This window comes from Sciurus vulgaris, assembly GCF_902686455.1.
Source record: "Sciurus vulgaris genome assembly, chromosome: 11".
NCBI classification, from domain to species: Eukaryota; Metazoa; Chordata; class Mammalia; order Rodentia; family Sciuridae; genus Sciurus; species Sciurus vulgaris.
In genome coordinates this window covers 57,327,389-57,351,644 of record NC_136472.1, presented here as the reverse complement: position 1 = coordinate 57,351,644, position 24,256 = coordinate 57,327,389, and the positions used below count along the sequence as shown (strand labels likewise).

The window sequence follows — 24,256 nt, the reverse complement described above, 5'->3', positions numbered from 1 at the left end:
TATAAAAGTTTGTGATCAATCTTAGTTGACTGTAAAATGTCAGAAATGATCTACTCCTCCATAGTTGGACATTTTCACCCTAGTCCCTGCAGTGATCAGCAGCAAGACTCTTAAAATCATGAACCTGTTTTTGGAATGGGCCTGGGTTGTTTCGGTGCACCTGTGTTTGCCTGCAGTGGTCACTGCTTCCTCTACCAGTTGCTCTCTTGCTACCCTTACAGTAATTCACTGCTGCACCCTCAGCACAGGAATAGAATGTGGCACATAGTAGGTGCTCACTATGTTTTTGGTGGACAGAATTCTTAAAAATCCAATGAGAGATGGTGTTTTGATGAACTTACCTTTTTCCTGTAACATTTTGTTCAGTTTCTGGAGAAGCTGCAATGGACTCAGGAGTGATGAGGTTACAGGCCAGCGACCCAAGGCTTCAGATGAGTTGCTCGTGTTGTGTTAGTGCTGCCACCTCTAGGCACCCTTTCAGTCCCCAGGGAGAGGGAGGAAAAGAGGCAAAGCCAGATGCAGGGAATCCAGCCTTTCCTGCTCTGGAAGCACAAGGTGGGCTTGCCATTGGTTTGCTGGGTGCTGTGATGAGTCCCCTAGGTGACCTGTTGTACCCAGGGCCAAGGTGGGCTCCAGTGATTATTACAGAGTAAATATGACTATTTGCAGGGCACCTGGAGGATGAGCTCCCTCTCCTAGATTCCTGCCTGGAAGGGTGATGTGGATGTAGGGGAATCACCTTACCCATGTGCACAGCAGGTTTTTTTCCTCCCCTCACAGAAGTGGGAATAAATTATGGTACTGATATAGAGGTATAAGTACACTTCACTTTGCCTGCCTCCCATCGCAGTCAGAGTTGCGAGGAGTAGCTTGGGGATTGCTGGCAGAGTGAGAACTAGCACTTGATTCCTAGTCTTCTGTTCCCTCTACCTGCCTCTGGTGTGTTTCTAGGACATGTTTCTGATGATTCCAGGCCAGCTCCACTGAAGGCTGCTGAGAGGGTGTGGCCAACACACTCAACCTGTGTTGAATGATGTCAATCCTGGCCCGAGCAAAATGTCTTTCAGGGCCTCTAGTCCCCAAATCCCAGAAGCATCGGAGTCATCCCACCTCCAACTTGGACCATCAGGAGCCTACATTTCTCTGTGCATATGTGTATGTGTGTTGTTGTTGTTGGTGAACTGACCCCAAAGCCTGTCTGCTGAGTGAGGGATGCCAGTTTTTCTTGAATCAGTACCAGGGAAGGCCACATGGTGAGGTCATGTGACATTTTATTTTTTCTTGATAGGAGGGTGGAGTCGTAGCACTCTTCAAGGTTTGCCGACAGGACAATTTCCGGTGCTTGTACCCCCAGGCGCTCCGCACCCTGGCCTCTATCTGCTGCGTGGAAGAGGGTGTCCATCAGCTGGAGAAGGTAAGAGTGACTGCCTGAGGGGGCCTGAAGTCCCTGAGCCAGGTGCAGGTGGGGGCATGCTTCATGGTGGCCATCTGGATCTCATCATGGAGCAAGTTTCCTGAGCCCTGCCTTCTTCCAGACACCACTCAGCTGAGGTTGCTAGGATCATTGACTGTGGGTTTCAATGTGGAGGTGAAGGGGAGAGAAGATAATGAAACTGATCAAGAATGGCAACGTCCAAGGGGGCATTCAGAACTTCCTGGGTGGGATGATCAATGACTGAAAGCCTAATGGTTAGAATACAGCTGTGGGCAGGCAAGCCAGTATGGGGAGTGGTTGGTCCATTGAAGGGCCCAGCCTAAGGGAAGGGGAGCCAAGTCCTTGGTGGACAGAGGGCCAAGAGCAGTGGAACATTGGGTACCCAGGCAAGCCTACTCCACTAAGGACTAGAGGGCCTGAGTAGGGAAGCTGAAATCCAAGTTTCAGCTGCTGGGCCAATAAGTCACAGGGTAGGGTGAAGCTGGAGAAGCAATGTGGTGTTCTGACAGGCCCCAGTGTCCCACTCAAGCCCTACCTGAGGAATGCCATGGGGAGACATGACATTCCAGCCACTCCCTACTTCCACTCCCTTGCTGGGGCTGAGGCTGCTGCTTCCCCTCACCTGAGTGGGTCTAGCCTGCACATGGGTCCCTAGCAAATCTAGCCTGCAGGGTTAAGGAGGCTGGGGCTGATGTTTGGGAATTTCCCAACCCAGTTTCAAGGAAAGATGCCAAATATTCTTATGGTAGAGAAGTGGAAAGGCCTGGTGTGTCCCAGGACAATTGTGGTGCCCGCAGAATTTGGAGTATGTGCTCTCCATCTGTTCCTGTGAGCTGGTCGAAATGTGGATGAGGTGAGCAAAATGCATCTATGTCCTGCAGTCTGGCTGCTCTGACAAGGCCCACCCTAAACCCAGCTTCTTCACTTTGGTCTGGACTCCTAGACTGTGCAGCAAAAAGTTTTCAATTCAGGAAAGAGCTGGAAACCTTTGCAGCTGGAATGGTGAGAAGCAATTTTTTTTCTTTTGCTGTTCAGAAGCCAGAATGTTTTAGTGTTTCTTTCCTCGGCTGTGGCTGGACCAGGTGGTTGTCAGACCCTGTGGGCTAAAGGAGTGGAGGAAGGGACCCTCATGCACTGAGGTCTGACTGTGCTGGATTAGCCCAGGCTGGCCCATTATACTCCTGCATTAACACCAATACCTTGGGAGGTGAGCACCGGTAATATCTGCATCTTAAAGACAGGGCCAGGAAGTCCCAGATAGTTTATGTGACTTTCCTGAAATCACAGAGTGAGTGTTGGAACCAGAATTGGGGCTTTGTCTGCCTGAGCCCCACTCCTGTCTACCTTACTGCCCAGCTGGTTTCATGGACACATGAGAGCACCAGAAAAATCCCTGCACTTGAACCCAGATGGCCTTGCTGTTCCTGACCGCAGTCTCAACCTCACCACCTCCAGCTGGTACAGGGATGGTGTGGGCGCTCCGCTTCCCCAGGTCAGATTGCTCACAGGCACTCACCCACAGCTCCTCTGTTAGGCTCTGAGAAGGAGCGAGGCTTGCCCTGAGAAGGACTCCTGTGTGGTCAGAAGCAGCACCTACATCATATGGCACTGACAGAGTCTGCAAAATGACTTTGTGGAGATTCTAATTTCATTTGTTGCTTGCCTCAAAGTGAAAATATCCCTATTGTTCACATGAAGAAATGGAGGCCCAGAGAGGTGAAATGACTTCTTGCACAGAATCACAGTGTGAGATTAAATACTCAAATACTATTGAGTATCTGATATTTGCCAGGTACTGTTTTTGGTGCTCAGAGTACAGCAGTGTACAAAACAAAGGTCCCCTGTCCTCACGGAACTTACATTCTAGTCCAGTGGATGGTAAGTGATGGCCCAACGGCCAGATTCAGCTCAGTGCCTGTTTTCATATGGCCATGGCCCATTAGCTAAGAATGCTTTCTATTTTCATTTTTAAAGGGTTAAAAAAAAAAGAAGGCAGAAGAAGCATAACACTTTGTGTCACATGAAATGTTACATGAAATTCCACTTTCAGTTCCCCAGGTTTGGTAGAGCATGGTGAGGCTCACTTGCTAGACATGGTCTGTCTACGTGCACGCAACCACACAGCTGAGTCCCTACAAAGGAAAGCAGGTGGCCGCAAAGCCAGAAATGTTTACTATCTGCCATCCATGGAAAAGACTTGCTGACCCCTGTGCCAGCAGGTAACAAGGCTGTCATGACAGTGATGCACAGAATAAGAACTAAGTAACACTCATCTGGCCCTTGTGTTGGGCCAGCACTTGGCAAAGCCCTTCTTCCCACCATCTCATTTAATCCTTGCCACAGAAACATTCCCTGGGTACCATCACCATCCCCATTGCTCACAGAAGAAGGAAAGGAGACCCAGAGAAATGAAACTAATTGCTCAAGGGCACACAGCTAATAAATGGTCCAGGTAGCTATTTAATTCCAGCTCTGCTTGTCAAGAGCCAACCTAGGTTGTTAACCATTATTCAGAGACAGGAATCAAAACCCGATATGAGGAAGCCAATGTCTACATCCTTTTCCTCCACATCACGTCATTTCTAAAGTTGTGAGAAGTTCTAGAGACACCCAGGAGGGCTTTGTCTCCTGCACTCTCCACCTGTGCCCCCCTGGTGGATCCTGCCCACACCTGCACCCTCTGTGATCCGACTCAGTCCTGGTCTCTGAGGCTGCTGTGATCTGTAGAGCTCAGTTTTTAGGATGGCAGGTGGAGAAGCCCAGGGACAAGCAGGGCTGTAGAAACCACAGAATGACAGGTGTGTGGAGAAGGGTGATGCCCCTGAGCTCTCACCAGACACCCCTTTGCCAGGCATGGTTGAAACCTAATCAGATAATGTTAAAGTCTAAGCCTTACTCTCCTCATTTACTGGTCTGGCTTCCTCCCTGAGGGTTGCTTAATTAATTGGCAGTGACAGATGTGCTAGATTCAGTGAAATTCATCTCTGTTGTGTGGCTTTCACTTCTTTTTTCTCCAACCTAGAAGTTCATTAAATCCTGCACGGTCCCCAGAGAAGGTGTGGGCCTCACCAGGTCACTGGATACTTCTATCACTCTGAGCCTTGCTGTGTGAGGCCTTAGCCTTGTTTTTCTGCTGGTCTCATTCACTCACTCATGTGAAGTCACTTCATCTCTGCTTCTTCAGTCCTTCTGTCAGTCATCCGCTTTTAAATTCATTTACTCAGTATCTCAGTCAGTGCATCACTGATTCAACCCTGCAAACTCCTTCTTTTATCACATGGGGTATTTTAGTCAGCCTTTTCACTGCTGTGACTAAAAGACCCCACCAGAACAATTGTAGAGGAGGAAAAGTTTATTTGGGGGCTCTTGGGTTTCAGAGGTCTCAGTTCATAGGCTGCTGGACTCCATTCCTCAGGGCCTGAGGTGAGTTGAATATCATAGCAGAAGAGTGGGGTCGAAGGAAGCAGCTCACACAATGATCAGTCAGGAGAGAGAGAGAGAGAGAGAGAGAGAGAGAGAGAGAGAGAGAGAGAGTCAGTTCACTCACTAGATGCAAAATATATAACCCAAATGCATGCCTCCAATGACCCACCTCTTTCAGCTACCTGCTTTCAGTTACCACTCAGTTAATCCCATCAGGGGGATTAATTTACTATTGGGTTAAGACTCTCATAACCCAATCTTTTTTCCTGTGAACCTTCCTGCATTGTCTCCCTCCTCAGCTCTGGGGGGATACCTCACATCCGAACCATAACACATGGGTTGTGAAGCAGTCTGTCCTCCACAGGGAAGAGCTCATGGACTTTGAAGAGTCAAGCAGTCCTGGGCTACAACCTGGATCCTCTCCACCAGTGAGCTGTGGTGCATTACCCTTGGAACTTCCTAAGCTTCTCAGAGGCCAGCAGCATCATTAAATTGACCTCACGGAACTGTCCCGAGGGCTACAAATGGGCAGTGGTGTGGTGCTTGGTGCACAGTGGGCACTGAGTGAATGCTCCGTGGTTGTGACAGGTGCATTGCTAATGGCTGGGCTTTGAATGTGAGTGGCTTGGGCAGGGCACAGGCTGGTGGAGGAGAGAGGCCTGGTCTGCTGGGAGAGGGCTGGCCTGGTAGAAGAGGCTGTGACATGCATAGTAGGGGGGCAGCAGCTTTAAGTCCTCACAGCCTTTTCATTTTACAAATGAGGAAACTGAAACTCAAGGATTGTGCTCCCTCAGCACATGAATGTGTAGTGATTGGGACTCAAACCAAAGCCTTGCTGGTTCCAAACCCCTGCCCTTTACTCTCTGCTTCTCTGGAAAAAGATGGCCCTTCTGAGGAAGGGACAGCAGGGGATGGCTCTCAGGGAAGTACTAGGTGTTGGGCAGGGGCAGGGCCAGAGGCAAGGTGTCAGCACAGGCCTCTTCAGAAGTGTCTGAAGGGCCTTTCAAGATTCCCTTCTTTCATGTCAGTGTGGTCATTGTAGATCTGTGCGTCTGGCCACAACTCCCCTACCATTATGTTCCCCTGACCAGTAGGTGTCAGGAGTTCTGCTTTCCCTTCTGTGCTGGGCTCTAGGGAGGAGAGCCAAATAGACATGGGTGGCCAGGTAAGGGATAGCTGAGCAGTGGTCAGTGGGGGACTCTCCCATGACCATGAAAGACCGCAGGAGGAGGTCTCTGCTGGATTGCTTCTGCAAACAGTAGCAAGGAGGCCATGGAGGCCATGAGGAGCTGGGTCCAGAAGGACCAAGGAGGTGTTTGAAGCAGCCCCCAGGAGAGCACAGAAAGCAGTCTGCCCAAAGAAGAGGGACTCCACAGCTAAAGAGTTGGCCAAATCTGTTAGGAGCAGGATGCTCAGTGAATTGGGGATCCCGGAAGAGGAGGCAGTGTTCTCTGAACCATACTTGGGAGAAGACTAGAGGAAGAAGATGAAGGCCAAGGAAGTAGTGAGGACCCCTGAGCCACCCTGTCTAATGGGAGCAGATGGACCCAACTCTGTTGAGGTGGACTGGTCATGGCAGCCTCTCTGGAGGACTGGAACTGGTCAGGTGCACTGGCGTTACCAAGGGGGAGGACTGCAGGGTTGTGCGGGAGGCTGAAATTGGGCTAGGGGAGCAAGCCACATTTTTCTGAACCTTGGTTTCCTCTTCTGTACAGTCGGGGCGACACCTCCCTTGTGGGCTGCCGTGGTGATGCAGTGTGACAATATGGTAGGGTTCCCAGCATGGTATCAACATGGAGGAAGCACTCTGACTGTGTCTGCTTCCTTTTCCTTCTCCCTGGCCTTTTCCAGGTGGTCTGAGGAAACTCTGCCTTGCCTCCTTGCCTCCTAAAACAGCCTTAGTGCTGGGGTTTTTGCAGTGACCCTGGCAGAGGTCCAGCTGGGGTTAAAAGGAAGATCAGGGCACTGGGACTGGAGGGGCCTGGGGACTAGAGATGGACTGGGAACTGCGGCCTAGGTGAGGGGTGGACATCTGAGGGGCAGGAACATAGGATCTAGGGCCTTAAGGGGTGGGGGACACTCCAAGCCAAGTGTTCAGACAACCTTAAACCCCCTCCCCTAGACAGTTCTGGTAACTTCTTCCAGCCTTAGACCAGAGACAATCTCCCTTTCAGAAGAGCATCCTTTTATTTCCACCCCTCCTCTTTGTTTTAGTTTTTCAAATAAGGAGTTAGTTCACCCTGTGCTGGAGCCAAGGGGAGAGTTTAATGAAAATCGATAGAGAAATTAAAGATGAGCAGGGGAGGGGAGGAAGGCTTAATTTCAAATCCAAGAAAATCCCTGGGGTTGGGTGAGGGCTGGGAAAATTGCTGTCTATCTTTGTGCAGCTTCCTCACCCCAGACTCTCTGGGCTGGATGAGAGATGGAGACAGAAAGAGCCGGACCTGGAGACAGAAAACCAGACATTCCAGCAGGAGGGAGGGGCTGCAGGGTGATCAGGAGGCCCTGCAGCTCCAGATGCTGATTTACAACAATCTCTCTGTACTGCCTGCTCCCTGTATAGCTGCAGATGGACAGAAATAGTTCTTTTGTGTAGCAAACTTTAGTTTTCCCTATCCTTTGCATGTTTGATTCTCACGATCATTCTGTTAGGAAAGCTGGGGTCTCCCCACCCCACTTAATTGAAGAGCAAGTTGAAGCTAGAAAGGTTAGGCACCAGGAGGCACAGAGCCTGGCCTGAGGACCCTGCTTTCTTGCTTCCATTTGTTCATGTCCTCCTCTCCCTCCTTAGCCAAAAGGGGCCATTGACCAAGGCCTGCAGACCCCAGTGCAAGGCAGTGACTTCATCTTGTTAGAAAGAGTTCTAATATTCAAGTGAGGCTGGGTGGGGAGAACTGGGATAATGCCGGGTAAGAAGCCTTAGCTAAATTTGCCTTGCAGCCAATTCTAGTTCTCCTAGGAGTAGCTCCTAGAGAGGGAGACAGACTGCCCTGGACAGACAATTCTTTAGAGTTCAACCCCCGCTAGGCTTACAAGCTGCCTCCAGCCCTCCTGCCTACCCATTGCCCTGGAACTGGCCTTCTCTTGCTTCTTCTGCTCTTGGAATAGACCAGAGTTGTGCAGAGCATCCCATGGCCCCAGGTCAGCTGTCTGTGGCACCGCTCTGGCTGGCAGGCAGAGAGGAGTGGAGACTGGAAACATCAACTTCCCCAGCCTTGCAAGGAGGATGAATCCCCACATGCCAAGTCCTCTGTTCATTTGCCTTAAAGTTAGGGATGGAGGGGTTTAAGGAGGTCAGAATGTGAATTAGGGACAGCATCAAGCACGCTGCCCTGCCTCCCCTCTCCTCTCTTCACAAGCATCCCTGAGATAATGAGATAATGAGTTTTAGTACTGTCCAGACTGAAGGAAGGCCCTGACGGCTAGGGCCTGCCCCCTATGCAACAGGTCTAAACTGAATTTGGTAATGGAATTGAACTGTCTGGGTGCCTAAGAGCAAGTCAGTTTGCAAGTGCAGGCTCTAGCCTCAGGGGCTTGGTGGAAATACATGTGCTGTGCAACAGCGGCCCCTTGTGGACAAGAACATCAGTGGCAGTCGGATCAGGCTGCCTGGGGCTGCCTTCTGGAGCTGCTGAGACTGGTTGACTCTGTGTCCCAGGACCAGCTGTCAGGGCCAGGGGTTATCTCGTGTGTGGGAGGAGTGGGAAGGGGAGAAAGGATTTTAAAATTAAAGGGAACAGGGTTTGCCAAACAGGGAGTAGACAATCTTACAATCTAACCTGTTCCCAACTTCCAGAAAGTCAGCCCTGTGCTTGCTTGAAGAAGAAACCATTTTAGGCCACTGTTTCCACTGGGAAAAAGTCCACGTCCCTCAGTCTGGCATAGAAGGTGCTCTCTGACCTCAGCTCATTGCCTCTTTGGTAAACAGACGTGGGTTTGATGTCCAGCCTTCACCATATATTCTGTGTGTGACCTTACACCCCTGAGGCACCCCTGAGCCGTTTCATCACAGGTAAAATCAGAGTGATAAGCCCTGCTTTGCAGGTAGGGTGTGAAATGAGTCAAAGTTCCACAAGTGTGAGTTTTTTCTCCCTTCCCTCCAGATATCTTCACTAAAGGCCCGTGGTGCTTCTTTGCTTAGAACCTCTGCCTCAGCTGACGTGTCCCAACAGGAGTGTTTCACTTCCAGTTGTTGACATCAGTGTCATATCTGGCCCCAAGCTCCTTTCCAACTGCTCTCCTTCCTTCTTGGTGCTCACACTGTATGTGTGCCACTCCTGGAGACGTCCCATACTGCCTGGCTCAGAGCTGTCTGGCCTTCACCAAGAGGCACTAACTGCCCACCACTTTAGCCCATTAGGGAAGTGACTTACACACAGGTGAATTTTGTTCCATGCATGACTGCATAAATACTGTTTGTAAATGAGAGTACAGAGGCTTGGTGTGTATGCGTCTGTGGGCATGCGCATATCCACATCACTCCTTTACTGGCCACAGGGCTGAAGCTAGAATGCAGGATGTCTTATGTCTCTCCAACAGCCTGGCAGGGCCTCTGCTGGCAGCTTTAAGCCCCCGTGTAAGGTGGGAGCAAGGGGAATGCAAAGCTTGTCAGAATGCTCAGCAAGGACAGTCAGCTGTGACTGTTGCTGTGTTGCTTTGTTGCTTTGTTGCTTTGACCAAAATGCCAAACAAGAACGACTTAGAGGAGGAAAGATTTATTTTGACTCATGGTTTCAATTCATGGTGGGCTGGCGCCATTGCTCTGAGCCTGAGGTGAGACAGAATATCACGTCAGAAGGGCATGGTGGAGGAAAGGTGTTCAACTCACAGCAGCTTGGAAGCAGAAGCAGAGGCAGAGCAGGGTAGGGACAAGATATAGTCCCCAGGAGCACAGCCTACTTCCTTTAACCATGCCCTACCTGTGAACTACTGCTGCCATCCAAAAGTCCATTCAAATGATTAATCCATCAAATGGATTAACCCACTGATGAGCTTAGAGCCCTTATGATTCAGTCATTTCAAAAGCCCCATGTCTGGATTTTGCCACATTGGGGACCATGTGTTCAACTCAAGAGGTTTTGGAGAACATTCATAACCAAACCATAATAGAATGGCTAAAATGACTAACAGTCATTCTGTGGGATTTTGCCTAAGTCCCCTTTGTGCTGGCTTCTCTCTCCCACTCCCTGCAACTCCTGTGGCCCTGGGCCCAAGTTCTTAGGTCTGTGAGCAGATGTAGGAGGCTGGTGGGCTGGTGGGTCAAGTTGAGCTCTGTGGGTCAGCTTGAGTCAGGTGAGAGGAGGAGCAGGCAGTTGAGATTGACCATGCCTCCTGGGTAGAGGCTGCCACATTGGGAATTTATAGAGAGACCATGGGGCTAGTCGTTTCTTGCTGCTGGTTTTGCTGAGGGACCAGAAAGAAAGTTCTTAATCCCTATAAGTCTCACTTTTCTCATTTAATGGAAATTCTGCAAGTGTCAGGTGGCATATTAAGTAATTTTTATAAGCTGTGATGTGATAAACAAAAATTAGAAGGTATTGAGCTGACTGGACTAGGAATTCTGGTGCCTGTCCCTGGGGTTGGGAGTGTGTTTGGGGTGCTGTTCCTCCAGGGGTCATTAGAAGAGAGCTGAGTACTTTTCTATCCCTGTAAATTCATAGATTCCCTGTGAATTCTACATTTGAGGAGGTGTATGTGTGTTTGTGTGTTTGTGTGTTTGTGTGTGTGTGTGGTAGGATGAGAAGCTGCTGACTTAAATGTTAGTCACTGTTCATTTCCTAGCTGGACTGCAAATAATCTGGTGAGAAGAGAAAATAAATAAGAAGTCAGATATAAACATGATGCTAGTGCTGAGGAGAAGGGAAGTGAGGGTCACTCAGGGACCTGAAAAGTGCAGAGGTGGCACTTTTGGCCATGAGCATTGGGTCCTGGAGTGGGGCAAGTGTTAGTTTAGGGGGGAGTGGGGAAAGAGGTTCCTGGGACCTAGAGGGAAAATAGGAGATTAAAAGAGCGAATGTAGGTAAAGGTTCTGGGCAGAACTTGAGTAGGGAGTCCCCTTTCCTTGAAACAGCCTGGCACTGACAGCCCAGAGGGATAGCAGCCAGCCCACAAATCATGGATCAGGAACCAGCATCTGCTGTCCCCAGCAGAAAGGGATGGGCACCCTGATTATCCACAGAAACAAAGAGAGACAGGGTGAGGGAAGGGTTATAAGAAAGAGGAAGAAATTTAGAGGAAGTGAGGGAGGGAAGATGGAAAGACATCCACAGGAAAAAGTATCCAGTTTCCAAAAGAGCGTTTCTGTCTCTCTTTGGGCTGCTTCAAAAATACAAGTCAAGTTGTTTGTGAATTTGTGATAGCTGGGCATGCAGTCCCTTGCCTATGACCTCCATGGGTGTATAGTCATCTCTCATGATGGTTTTTATTTTTTATTTTCCTGATGAGTAATGATTTTGAGCACCTTTTCATATTCTTATAGTCCATTTGGTTCTCTTCTTTTGTGAAATTTCATGAGAATTTTGCTCATGGAAAACACTGGGTAGTTTGTCTTTTTCTTATTGATTTATAAATTAAGAAATATACATACAAATCCCTCATTGTATGTATGTCACATATACATTTTTGTGGTTTGCTTTCTCATTCTCTTAATTCTGTATTTTATAAATAGAAATTCTTAATTTTGTTAAAGTCTATTTATTGATCTTTGCATTTGTAGTTAGTGCTGATCGTGTCTATTTAAGAAATCATCATTTTATCTAAAATCATAAAGATATTCTACTCTATTTCATTCAAGTAGTGTTATTGATTTACCTTTCACATTTTGGCTTACAATTCACTTCAAATTAATTTTAAAAGTGGTGTTCAAGCTGGGTGTGGTGACACACGCCTGTAATCCCTCTGGCTCAGGAGGCTGAGGCAGGCGGATCTCAAGTTCAAAACCAGCCTCGCAACTTATCGAGGGTCTAAGTAACTCAGTGAGAGACCCTGTCTCTAAATAAAATACAAAAAAGGGCTGGATATGTGGCTCAGTGGTTCAGCACCCCTAGATTCACTCCCCAGTACCAAAAAAAAAAGTGGTATTCAAGGTTCAGTTTCTTCCATATAGATGCCCAGTTGAGTAATTCATTGAAAAGACAATTCTTTCACCACTAAATTGAAGTGAGACCTTCCTTGTAAGGATAGTGATGACAAATGCTGAGTCCATTTCTTGACTTTATATTTCTGTTCCATTAGTATTTTATGTCCATCCTTGTGCCAATATGGCACTGAGTCCCTGTAGTCTAATACATTTTGATATTTGGTCAGATAAGTCCTCCAGATTTGTTCTTCTTCAGAATTATTTTGGAAATTCTTAAGTTCCTTGCATTTCTATATATGTTTTATGATCAGTTTGTTGATGTCCACAAAATGCTGCTGAGATTTTGAGTAGGATTTCTTCATATTTCTAGATAAATTTTTGGATAATTGATATTTTAAACAATATTCTATCACAATCTATGAATATAGTATATATCTCTACTTAATATAGACTCTCATTAATTTCTCTTGACAATGTTTTGAATTTTCAGTGTTCATTTTTTAAAAACATTTATTCTTAGTTATGATTTACAGTAATGTAATGGTTTTTAAAAATTTTTATTTTCCAAAAAAGTTTTATTTTCTAATTTTGTTGCTAATATGTAGAAAATACAATTTTGGTATTGTATCCAATGATCTTGCTAAATTCACTTATAAATTTTACTAGTGTTGAGATTCTTTGGGAATTTCCACATACACAATCAAGCCATCTGTAAAGAATGACAGTTTTGCTTCTTTTCCCATCATAGACCTTGTTATTTAATTTTCTTGTGTGATTGCATTGTTTAGTACAGAGTTAATTAAGATGTCTTTGTCTTGTTACTAATTTCAGGGAGAATGCTGTCAATATTTCATTCACTAATTCATTATTGATTATTATATCATTATCATTATAAGGCTTAGAAAACTCAGACTTAAACTGAGACGTGGAGAAAGTGAATAACTTGCTTATTTTGCCAAGTCAGCAAGTAGTCAGCCTCTGAACACTGGTGCTTAATTCAAGATGTCCATTGGTCTTTCATAAAGTTTTTTATTTAAATATAATGATGCCAAGATTCTACTACTAACCAATTAAATTTAAATTTCTGGTGATAAAGCCTGAATATTAGTATTTTTAAAACTTTTCCAGATGCTTCTAATCATTGGAGGACCAATGACCTAAAATCAGTTTGGGTTCATTTCAGGTTTCACCTGGGTACTGCAGTGATTTACTAAAAACTTGGTATTTTCCCATCAGCATATGCCTAAAAGCCCTAACCCAAAGAGAGACCCACCTCCAAACACCTTCAGAGCATCTCTTTGAAAATCCACTTCAAGGAAAATCATTGCTTCACAGGGAAATTATTTTCTATTTATACTTTTAAGTGATTCAAGTTCCAATTTCTCTCCATCTGATTAACTTAGCTTTCTCTGCCTGTACATCTTTCTCTCTTTGCCTTTTTGACTTTCCCACAAGCTTGTTATATAAGCCCTTCCATCCATTGTCCCATCCTCTACTACATATTACTACTTGTATTTATCCATGGGTGTGCTTACCTTTTAACGGAAGACTCTTGTTTGAAATAGCAGGCAAGGTGCAGTCTGGGACATGTTTTGAGGTAGGCTGGTGTCCTCTGGAGGGCCTGCTTAGCTTCTGTAGCTTTCTGTTGAGTACCAGTCCTACTGCCACTCCATAAAGCAAGTTCCTCGTTTTATGAAGGGATCCTTTAACCTTGCTTTGTCATAGACTTCATACTGAAAGTGGTTCCTATTTGGTTCACACTCCACATTTTGATTTCTGCCTCTGACCCATGAGCTCATTTATTCCACCAAATACTTTGCCCTGTCCCTTGGCCCCTCTCCTGTCTTTGCTTCCTGGGTCATGACCCTTGTTCCCCTCTGAGTATCACTGAATTTTTCTTCTGACTCTATTCTAGATGAGCTAATTCATCCTTCTTGGACTTACCAGCAGGATCCCAATTGCTTTGCAATTTCCACTTGTTCTGTGATGTTTTGCAGCCTTTAGGTGTCTGAGTGAACAGAAAAGTGTAGAATCTTGGGTCATTCTGCTTCCCCTATGATTGAGTTTTCACTTCATTTGCAAAATTTTGCTTACTTGTTTAAGCCAGCAACCAACTTTTCTGCCTATCCCTAAACTGTAAATAAAAACAAAGTAAATGCCCCGATACAAAACTAAGAAGCAGCAGAGTGACATCAGTGATATATGATGAGCCTTTGTGTACTAGCCTTTGTCCCTTCAATATTTGCATAAAAGCTGCCACTGATGCATTTCCAATAATCAGTAGGAAAATGCTGCTCATAAATCTGACTTGATGTTTTCTGTACACTTTGGGTTTCTCAGTCACATGGGTTTCCTGTTCCTTCTCCCACTTCCTGGGGATAATCTCCACATTTTCAAGCTCTTTTTGTGTCTGTTCTTTAGGTGCATTAGTCCTGCTGCCCAGGTGATGACCAGGCCAGACCATCTTCATCTCCATAGGCACACCCACCCAATGAGGAAAGTCTGGCCTCTGGCCCAGGCCCATCCCACTCCATGTAAAAGCTAATTATCTATAAGTGCTTCCAGCAGCAATTTCTTTAGTGCTGTGAAAGTGCTTTGATTAGATTGCTGTCTTGGCATAAAGTTTATGACTAGGGATGGGAAGTGGGTGGTTTGGGGATGGGGAGTTTCCTAACATGGGGCCAGTATTTGAGGAAGCTGATCTCAGGGTGGGCTACCCCTAAGCCCATCATAGGAGCTGAGGTGCCCCTGCTTGATCCGACCTCTCACCAGTTTCTTTCTTTCCTCTGTGGGAAGCACAGGGCAAGGAGTAAGAATTGGATTCCCAGCCCTGGCATTAACTTACTGTGTGGTCTGAGTAATCTCCATCTCCCTGGGCCTGGGATTCCTCATCATTCATTCCATATCTCTTAAGCTATGTGCAGGGAGGTGCTGAGGACATAGAGAAGATTCCTTGTAGGAGGTGCCCTAAGAGACTCAAATCAAGTCTCTTAGATTCCAAGGAAGGGGCGTGTAACACAGATCATTTGACATAATACCTGCTGGAGTTGAGGTTAGACATGAGTGGTAGCTGGGAGAACAGAGATCATTTCTGTCTGGGGGAGGCAGGTGACTTCTGACCTGAGTCTGAGATGGGAGTGGGGAGAGAAACAGGAAAAATGACCACTCCTGTTTTAAGTGAATTGAGTTTGAGGTGCCCATGGAAAATGCAGGCAAATTATTTTTTGAATTAAGAATAAAATGATCTGGTAGCAGTTTAGAAAGAGTGTGGATCTTGGGCAAGAAGGTGGGCCATGGTAGTGTGGATCTTGGCCAAAGAAGGTTTGAAGGCCATGATAGTGAGTCACTGAGGCCTCTTGGGTTTGGGACCATTGTCTGATGTGGTAGAGAATGGGCCAGCAGTGACATCTGACACAGGCTAATTAGTTGGAACCAAAAGAGGGCGGCTAAGAGCTCAAGTAGTGAGAAGTAGCTAATTAGATGAACCCCAAAAGTCCAGTATCCTGAGGTTCTGGGAGGAGAGCGGGGCAAGAGGGGAAGAATCCTCAGCAAGAGTTCTTGGCAAGAGAGGCCAAGGAAGTGGGGACACTGAGAGGCTGGGATTTGCTTCACATAATTTCCTAAATCCTTTGTAAGCCTCTGATTCCTTGCCTGTCACCTCCCTACCGCCTCCTTGCTTCTGGCTGCTGCATTAGTTTTTTTTTCCTCTCTCTGTCTTATTTATTGTGACTTCACCTAGGTGGCTGTACCTAGTTCAACACCTGTCACAATGTTGGAACTCAGTAAATGTCTGCTGACAATAGAAATACAGAGATGGTGCTGATTTACCCTGCTGAAGGATACTAATTGTTCATCTTTTGATTCCCAGTCACTCAGGAATATCTCCTGTTTTTAAAAGTCCCAGTTCTGGGATGCACTATTGGAAGATGTCCAAATAAGTGCGTCAACTTGTGGATCCTTACCTGTCTTAGTTTGGATCTCAGTGACCCCCAAAGACTCACTTGCTAAAGATTTGGTTATTAGTGCATTGTGCGATTGGACATGGTGAAACCTTTAGGAGGTGGTACCTAGTGGATAAAAGTTAGGTCACTGGGAGAGTGTCCTCAAAGCAGGTATTGGGATCCTAGCTCCTCTTCTCTCTCTTTGCTTCCTGGCTGCCAGCGGGGAGCAGACCCCTCTGCTATGTGCTCCCACCATCATATACTGTGCCACCACAGGCCCAAGCAACAGGGCCAAGCAATCATGGACTGAAACCTCTGAAATTGTGAGCCAAAATAAGCCTTTCCTTCTTTTAAGTAGATTTTCTCAAATATTTTGTCACAGTGATGGAAAACTAACACACTACCCAAAAGGCTTTTTCTCAGTGGAGTTTCAGTCCCAGAGGAATCTGCAGAAAGGGTCCTGGAGAAAAGTCTAATAAGGAGGCTGAAGCAGACAGAAGTGAGAAGAGTTAGGTCTCAGGGCCCCAATTCTAGGAGAGATGAGGAGACCAGGTAGGGATGGGTGGAATGATGTCATTACCATGTGGCAGGCATTGTATGTTCAGTCTCCCATTTAATGATTCTAATAGTCCTCTGAGGTTGCTATTTTTATTTCCATTTTATAAGAAAAACTAAAAGCCCTTTGAGATTGGTATTTCCACCCCAATTGTTAGAAGCTCAAAGTTGGTAATAAAATCTTTCAGTTGGTAAAGGACAGAGGCAGAATTCTGATTCCAGGGTCTGTGCTTACCTTAATGCTGTAGGAATTGGCTTAGGAGCTGGAAAGCCCACAGCCCAGGAATGTAAGTTCCTTCAGTACCCCTCCACCCCCACACTATGGTGAGCTGCACTGAGTTGGAACTACTGAGATGCCAGTGGATACAGAGGTCATCTTGGACTGGTAGCAGCCTGCTGGTAGTAGGCTAAGTGGCAGGTCAGCAGCATCAGAACCAAAGGCCAAGGAAATTTGGCCCCTATGAAAAGTCACTTATGAACAGGCAATTCATAGTAGAGGAAATCCAACTTGCAATAAACAAAAGTCAAGACAAAGCAAAGAAAAATGATACAAAGAGTCTCAATCTCACTGGTATGTGGAGACATACGATTAAAATACAATTTTATACCCATTAAATTGCCAAAATTAAAAAACTTGAAAAAACCAAGAACTGATAAAGAGTTAAATAGCCTTAATATATTGCTGTTGAGAGTATAAATTGCTGCTCAGATCATGTTGCAAAACAAAGATGTGTAAATTCTGTGCCCTAGGAATTCCACTCCTAGATTGAGACCCCTAGTGAAACTGGCATTTATTCACCAGAAAACATTTAGAAGGTATTTTTAGAAGCACTGTCCATTGTAGCAGAAACTGGGAAACCAGTCAAGTGCCCATTGACAGAAGAATGGATAAATGAATTGCAATCAATTTATATAGCAAAATACCATACCACAGTGAAAATAAATGGACCATAGTCATGTGCAATGACAGAAAAGAGTTTTATAAGAAGTCTATCTGGGGAAGAAAGCAAATTGGTTTATTCAGTATGATACCTCTTGCATCAGTTACAAAACCTTGTAAAACTAAACAATATACACATGCAATAACTGAAGAAAACAAGGGTATAATAAACACAAAAATCAGGGTAATGGCCTATCCAACAGGTGAAAGCAAAGGTATGAGATTAAGAAAGGTGTGGGGGGGCTTTCTTGATTTTAATTCTAAGATTAGAATTTCTGGATATGAGGTATAGACATATACATATGTGGGTGTTCATTTTATTATTTGTTATCTCTTGTAAATTATATATTGTATATATACATATACATGTATATACTGTTTTGAAGGATGATATATTTCATAAGTGGTACACTACTAGAAGAGATCTGAAGCACAGTTAACAAATTTAGAAGGAATGTAAAACAACAGGCAATTGGTAATTGTAAAACCAGAACCCCACAGATCCTCTAGAAAAACAAAAGGCAACAAAAAAATCAGGGTTCACATTAGGCTGGGGTCACTTTCCTGGGGTCGCGCATCTGTGGGATTTATGTTTTGTTGTTGGCTATTTCTCCAGGGCTGTCCTCTCTGCTGACTGCCTTTGCTCCCAATATCCTCCATCTGCCTTGCCATTTCTCTGCTTTTACTGGTCTACAGGGAGACCTCAAGTCTACAGTGTGTCCTCAAGTCTTAGGTCAAATTTTACTTCCCTGCATTTGTTTCCCATTTACTGAAAGCCCAACAGGCCTGAAGCAGTCCAAAAGTGAACAAGCTGTGGTCCCCAGGCTTGCAGGGCTGGCAAAAGGACATGGGAGCCAGACAGACTAAAACTGAGAGCCACAACACGGTAGTGTTTCTCCAAATTGCTGGAGCATAAAATTCAGTGTGGCCATGTTAACAAGCAGATTCCTGCCTCCTCCAGATTCTGGTGGAATAGGTCTGGGTGGGGGACGAGACTGTGCTTTTAAAGAATCTGTGATGAATTTTATGCAGTTGGACCACCAATCCCACTTGGAAAAACAGGGCCCTTCAGTGTGATAAATTCCATGACGGAAGCAGACATACCTGGGCATGGCAGCCCAAAAGTGGGCCACCTCCCCTGCTGGAGTGTGGACTCTGTTAAGTTAGGAGTGGCTTCCAGGAGGCCTATCTATAGAGCACCAAGTCACACAGCCACAAGATGCTATCTGTGGATGTGAGTCACCTCCTGCACTGCAGGGATACCTCCCCACAGATCGCCATTGCTGCAGCACAAGATCTGGCACACAATATGTGCTCATGGAAATTGCAGAGCAGCATTTTGGGGTGGGAAGCAGGTGTGGTGTATAGGTCCTAGGTGGCACCAGGCTGGGGACCATCAACTCCTTGGGCTCTCTGGTGTGTTCAGATTGGTCTATCTCCAAGCATGTGCTGGGAACCAGGACAGGATTCTAGTTTTGGTCAGACTGGTGTTGCCAGCTGAATGAGGGACCAGGATAGCAACTCTATGTGCAACCACAATGAGATCAGGGAGACCTTATTGATTGAGAAATGTCCCCATTAGAGATGCTGTAGCTCCTTAGCAACAGACTTGATTTGTACAGGGAGGAGGAAAGGGGATGAGGGCCAGGTGATTAAGAGGTTTCTTATGTTGGCAGTAGGGCTGCTTCCTGTTTCTAGGCCCAGAGCAGCCCCCGTTTCCTTCCCTGGGCCCAAAGGAGGCCCCTCTCCAAGGGCCTGTTAGTCAAGCACCTGGCATGGATCCAGTCCTGTCAGGGGCTGACTGGCTGCTGTTTGCTCCCTTTTATTAAGCACATCCAGGTGAGTTTTATTGCGGACAGTTCCCTGGGCTCCTGTTTCCACATTTGTCTCCTTTGAGTCTGAGATTGCCAAAGGCTTTCACAGCTAATGGACCTTACAGCTCCCAAGAGCCATTTAAGGGAGGCACAGAACTCAGTGGTGGTAATTAGTCAAACAAAAGTCAGACCTCTGGAGACCCACTGGAACTGAGTGGCAGGAAGTAAGAATACAGGGGCAGGAGGCTCAGGGCAGAGGCAGGTGTGGGGAGCATCAGCACAGGCTTCTCTTCCTCTTCTCCTGCCCAATCTCTACCACCCACTCATGATCAGGGAAGGTCTCTTTGGAGCTCAGTGGCAGGATTCTCAGGCAGGGTGGTGTCCAGGGGCATTTGAGGGACTGCAGTAGCACTACTGAGTTAACTGTGACAAACGATTGCCCCCTTTTTCTCCAAGTCTCATCTAAACCATTTGTGAGTTCTGCTCAGGTGACACTTCTCAGGATGAGAGTATAATGTCCTGTTCAAAACCCATTTTTTTATAATACAATTTTCTTCATTAAAAATAATTTACTGCATCAGCAACATGTACACAGTTGTCGTCAACTGAACTTTGCCTCCAATGTATTTCTATACAATACCAGGTTTTGAAGTCAGACCATTTGGGTTCAACACCCAAACCAATAACTTTTAGAGTTAACTCTCTGGGCATGTCAATTAACCTTTCTGTGTCTCAGTTTCCTTGCCCAATCTCAGCAGCCTATTGTAAGGAATCACTGGTATAATAACATATACACTCCACTTAGTATAGAACCTGGTACGCTGTAAGCACTTAGTAAGCAAAAGCTATTATTATCCTAAGAGCAGGTCTGACTTGAGAAGAGCTGAGAAATGGAAGTCTTTATCTCGCAATTATGTCTCACCAGGTCTGCACCTCCCTGGTTGAGCAGAAAGAATAAGTCTTCCACAGAAGCCGTCCCCTTTCTAGGGGGCAGATGATAGAGGACTAGGCAGGGAAGGAACACACTGAGCTCAGACTGCTGCTAAATCTAAAGAAGAGGAGGGAGCCAGTATTTCTCAAATATCTCTTCTAGATCAGGCATTGCCTGTTTTTTTTTTTTTTGTTTTGTTTTGTTTCCTTTAATTCCCCAACACCCTATTGAAGAGGGATGGAATAGGCTCAGAGAAGTTGAGTGACTAATGCCAAGTCATGCAGCATGGAAAAGACCAGGATTAGAATTTGGGGATAGGAGATTCCTAGGTGACAGTTCTTTCTACTACATTTTACTGTGGTGGATGATCAATGTCTAGTCCCTGGACACTTGGCTTGATGTCTGTATCTCCAAAGCCCATGGGAGGTCATTGATTTCTGCTGGACTCTAGGAGAGGCCTACAGGTACCAGAGATTGGATCAATTAGAGGACTGTATTACCCTGGCTGCACACTGGATCCTGGGTTGTCCCCAGAAGCCAGTGATGGCCATGTAGGGGGTCTGAATCTATCTCACTACTATCACAAGCAGTGGTGCCTCTCAGGATGTACAGGGAAGCTACCTTTCTCCATCTGCAGGTGGATGGTGTTCTGTGCTTGGCCGACATCCTGACTGACGACAGCCACTCAGAGGCCACGCGGGCTGAGGCTGCAGCTGTTGTGGCCCAAGTCACCTCCCCACATCTGCCTTTCACCCAACATCTCAGTAGCTTCCTGGAGAGCATGGAGGAGATCGTGACAGCTCTTGTCAGTGAGTCGTCCTGGGCTGGGGGGTGAGAGGGCATTGGCACAGTTGTCTTCAAAAAAGCCTCCTGTCTGTTGCTCACCAAATCCCAAATGTCTCTGCATCAATGGCCACACTTGCTGAAGCCCCACCACTAATGGAGCAGAGTAAGGCTTTACAGAGCTCCATTGTGAAGTCTCCTGTTAAAATGGCACACAGTCCTCTAAGAAGCAACTTGAATTGCTGTCAGATTGGGATTAAATGGCCTTTCAGAGGGAGTCCAGGGAGCAGGGGGCCTGAAAGTTGTCCAGAGAGACTCTGATAGGCTTTGTTCCTAAAATCTCATTGTACTCAACAAATTTGGCAGTAATGACTGGAGCAGGTGACATCTCAGAGAGAACATGCTTACCACAACCTGTTGCAGGTTGTGGTGGTGGGATTCCACCATTGGTCTCATATCATGGGATGTTGAAAGTATTGATTCTTCTAGGACCTCTGTGCAGATGTGTACTCCTGGCAGGAGAATCATAAGTTACTATCTGGAATATTCTTTTTCTCTAGATTTTCTTTGTTAAATTGCAGACACTGGAAGGATTCACCTGGATGCAATCCTCAGGGAACTTGTGTTGCAAATTACTTCCTTTCTTTTAAAAAAGTGCTGACAGTGACCTCTGTTTCTACTTCCTTTTTCTGTCACCATCTATATATCTGTATCTCATTAAACTAAATGAAAATTAATTAATCAGAAAATGTAGGGTTAGCTTTTGAGGTCACCAGACCAGGACTTGGAATATCTAGAATAGCATGTATTAAAGGGCAGCATAGAACCTGGCTGGGAGTCAGAACACTTAGGTTTGGGTTCCAACTTTTCACTCAACTATTCAATAAATAGATATTGGTCAGCAACCCCATGCAGGCAGTGATGGGATTCTTCCATGTTGTAAAGTTCACTTTATAACTTTCCTAATATGTAAAATGAGGAATTGCAATCCATTTCTCTCAAGGAACTTCTAGCCATAGAATCTTAACATCTTCCAGTACTTTACACATAGTGAGCATAAATTAGGTTGACTTTGAGGCTGATTGTAGTCACAGGGGAAATGGCACCCACAGGCTAGGCTGGGAGATATTGATTTGGTATCATTCACATCAATTTCAAATCAAGAAGATACAGAAGTCAATTATTGAAAGTCTTAACTAGATGGAAACTCAAGAGACCACAGAGTTCAGTGCACACTTTATAAGAGAAGAAGTGTAGGCCTGGAGAAGTTGAGGAACTTTCTCAAGGGCCCATAATAGTATTAGGATTCACACATGAAGTGTCAAACTTAAACGCCCATCAGAGCCCCACAGGAAATACGAGTTGCATTTCCTGTTGAGAGCTAGATAGAAGAGGAGAATAAAGGGGTCTGGATTCTGTATCAAGTGGACTGCAGTTGATTGTGGGTCATATAGGAGAGGCCTAGATTTTTAAAGATAGTGCACAAATTCTAAATTATACATAAAAATCTCCCAATTTTTAAATGTCTTCAGATAAAACAAAACAAAACAAAACAAAAACAAAAACAAAAAAAAAAAAAAACCCACATATAACCCAAACAAACTTTCATTGTTGTGGTGCACTCATTCCTTCTTCTTTGTCTAGACAAGATTTCTCCCTGTGGGAGTCTTCCTATTTATTTCATCTTGATGAAATAGATAGCATGGTAGAGCCCACTCTGAGGTTTAGCAGATGGAATATATGTTTTGGGCAGAAAGCCAGAGTTCTGTTCTTTGGTGGGAAATAGCCCTCCAATTTCTTGCCATTCCCTGGAAACATTTATAAATGAGTCACTGGAATCCTCAATTTAATCTTCCTAACACATCCCAGGTGACTCAGACTGTAGTTCAAATAAGTGTGAAGCAAAATTAAAAGGCACTTAGACAGTTATGTTAGTAATTGCTGTGTTGGCAGTAATGGCAACAGCATGAGAATGAAGGTGAATGTTTGGACCTAGAAGAAATTTTGCAGCAAAGTTGGTCAGTTGATTTCTGTAGGCTCCACCAAGGCCTGGATGTAGAGAGGTTAGCCTGAAAGGGGTTGGATGACAGATATGCATTTGATCCTAGCCTCCAATCATCACTTACTGTCCAGAAGACCCCAGACAAACCACTTAAAATTTGAATCCTCAAATATTCTTTCATTTATAAAGTGTATAATAAAAATTGGATTGTTGCTCGGTGTGGTAGCACACTCCTGTATCCCAGTGACTCTGGAGGCTGAGGCAGGAGGATTGCAAGTTCAAGGTCAGCCTCAGCAACTTAGCAAGACCCTCAGTAATGAGTGAGAACTTGTCTCAAAAAAAAAAAGAAAAAAAGGCTAAGGATGTAGTAAAGTGTCTCTGGATTAATTCCCTAGTATCATAAAAAAAAAGGGATCACTATAAGGATTAAATGACTTAACAATGTAAAAACCGTGTGGCAGTTTTACAGCTATACAACACTGAATAAATGGTAACAGCACTGATGGTTTCTCTGAGGCTCATCTTCCACATCCATAAACAGGGACAACCATTTATGGGTTGAGGGTGCTCATTACTTAAAGTGCACCACAGGTGTCTGGCTAATGCGGTTATCTGTCCCTTTTTGGGTAATCCAGATTTCACTGGAAGGTACCAAGAGGTGGCATTACAGTGTCAGAACCTGGCAGCATAGACTCTTTGTCTGGAAGCAAGAACTAGGGACCAGGATGGAATACAGCTCAACTCTGACTGCTAAACTTTCTTTCTCTGCTGGGGCTATTTTCTTGAAGTGTAGCCTTTACTCCTATGGTTTTGTGAAAGTATTATTAGTTGGAGAAGTCCTGGACTGAAGCACCTTGATTAGTAATCAAGTTGGAGCTGCAGGTCGAAAGTCAGGTCCATTGGGATGGGCAGTACCATGGACAGAGCCCTTTGCTACCTCTTCTTGCCAGAGTAGCCCATTGGAGGTTCTGTGGAGCCCATGGGGGAATGGGCTGGATGATGAGGGATAGCACAGTTCCCCTTGGAGACCCTTAATGGAATTACAAATGGTAAGTGAGGGCATTTGGTTAAGGCACAGCTATGGCCACTAGGACCAGAGACAAAGAACCCGACATTCAGGAGCTTGATGTAGGACTTTTCTGCAGCCAGATGACTCTTGACTAGGGACCAAAAGGAAATAATATAGCTCTGCTGATGGCAGCTGGAGAGGTAGACGCTCCATGTTTTAACTTTAGATTCTTCCTTAAGGCAAACTCAGTAGCAGTTTGGTTTACATTTCTGAAGACACAATGGGCTGGATGTTCTTTCCTGCCTCTCAGACTTTGCACTTGTATTTCTTTAGTCCAGAATATTC

At 45.5% G+C, this 24,256-nt stretch overlaps 1 protein-coding gene across 6 annotated transcripts in view; it reads left to right on the top strand.

The window, feature by feature from the left end:
• The window catches only part of INSC (INSC spindle orientation adaptor protein), a 130,682-nt gene that overhangs the window by 81,199 nt on the left and 25,227 nt on the right, over positions 1 to 24,256 (top strand). For all 6 annotated transcript variants that reach the window (XM_079102790.1, XM_079102791.1, XM_079102792.1 and 3 more), the window contains exons 7-8: positions 1,289 to 1,414; positions 20,755 to 20,926. In XM_079102790.1, coding sequence (XP_078958916.1) covers positions 1,289 to 1,414; positions 20,755 to 20,926 — 298 coding nt within the window. The remainder of the gene's footprint in view (positions 1 to 1,288; positions 1,415 to 20,754; positions 20,927 to 24,256) is intronic.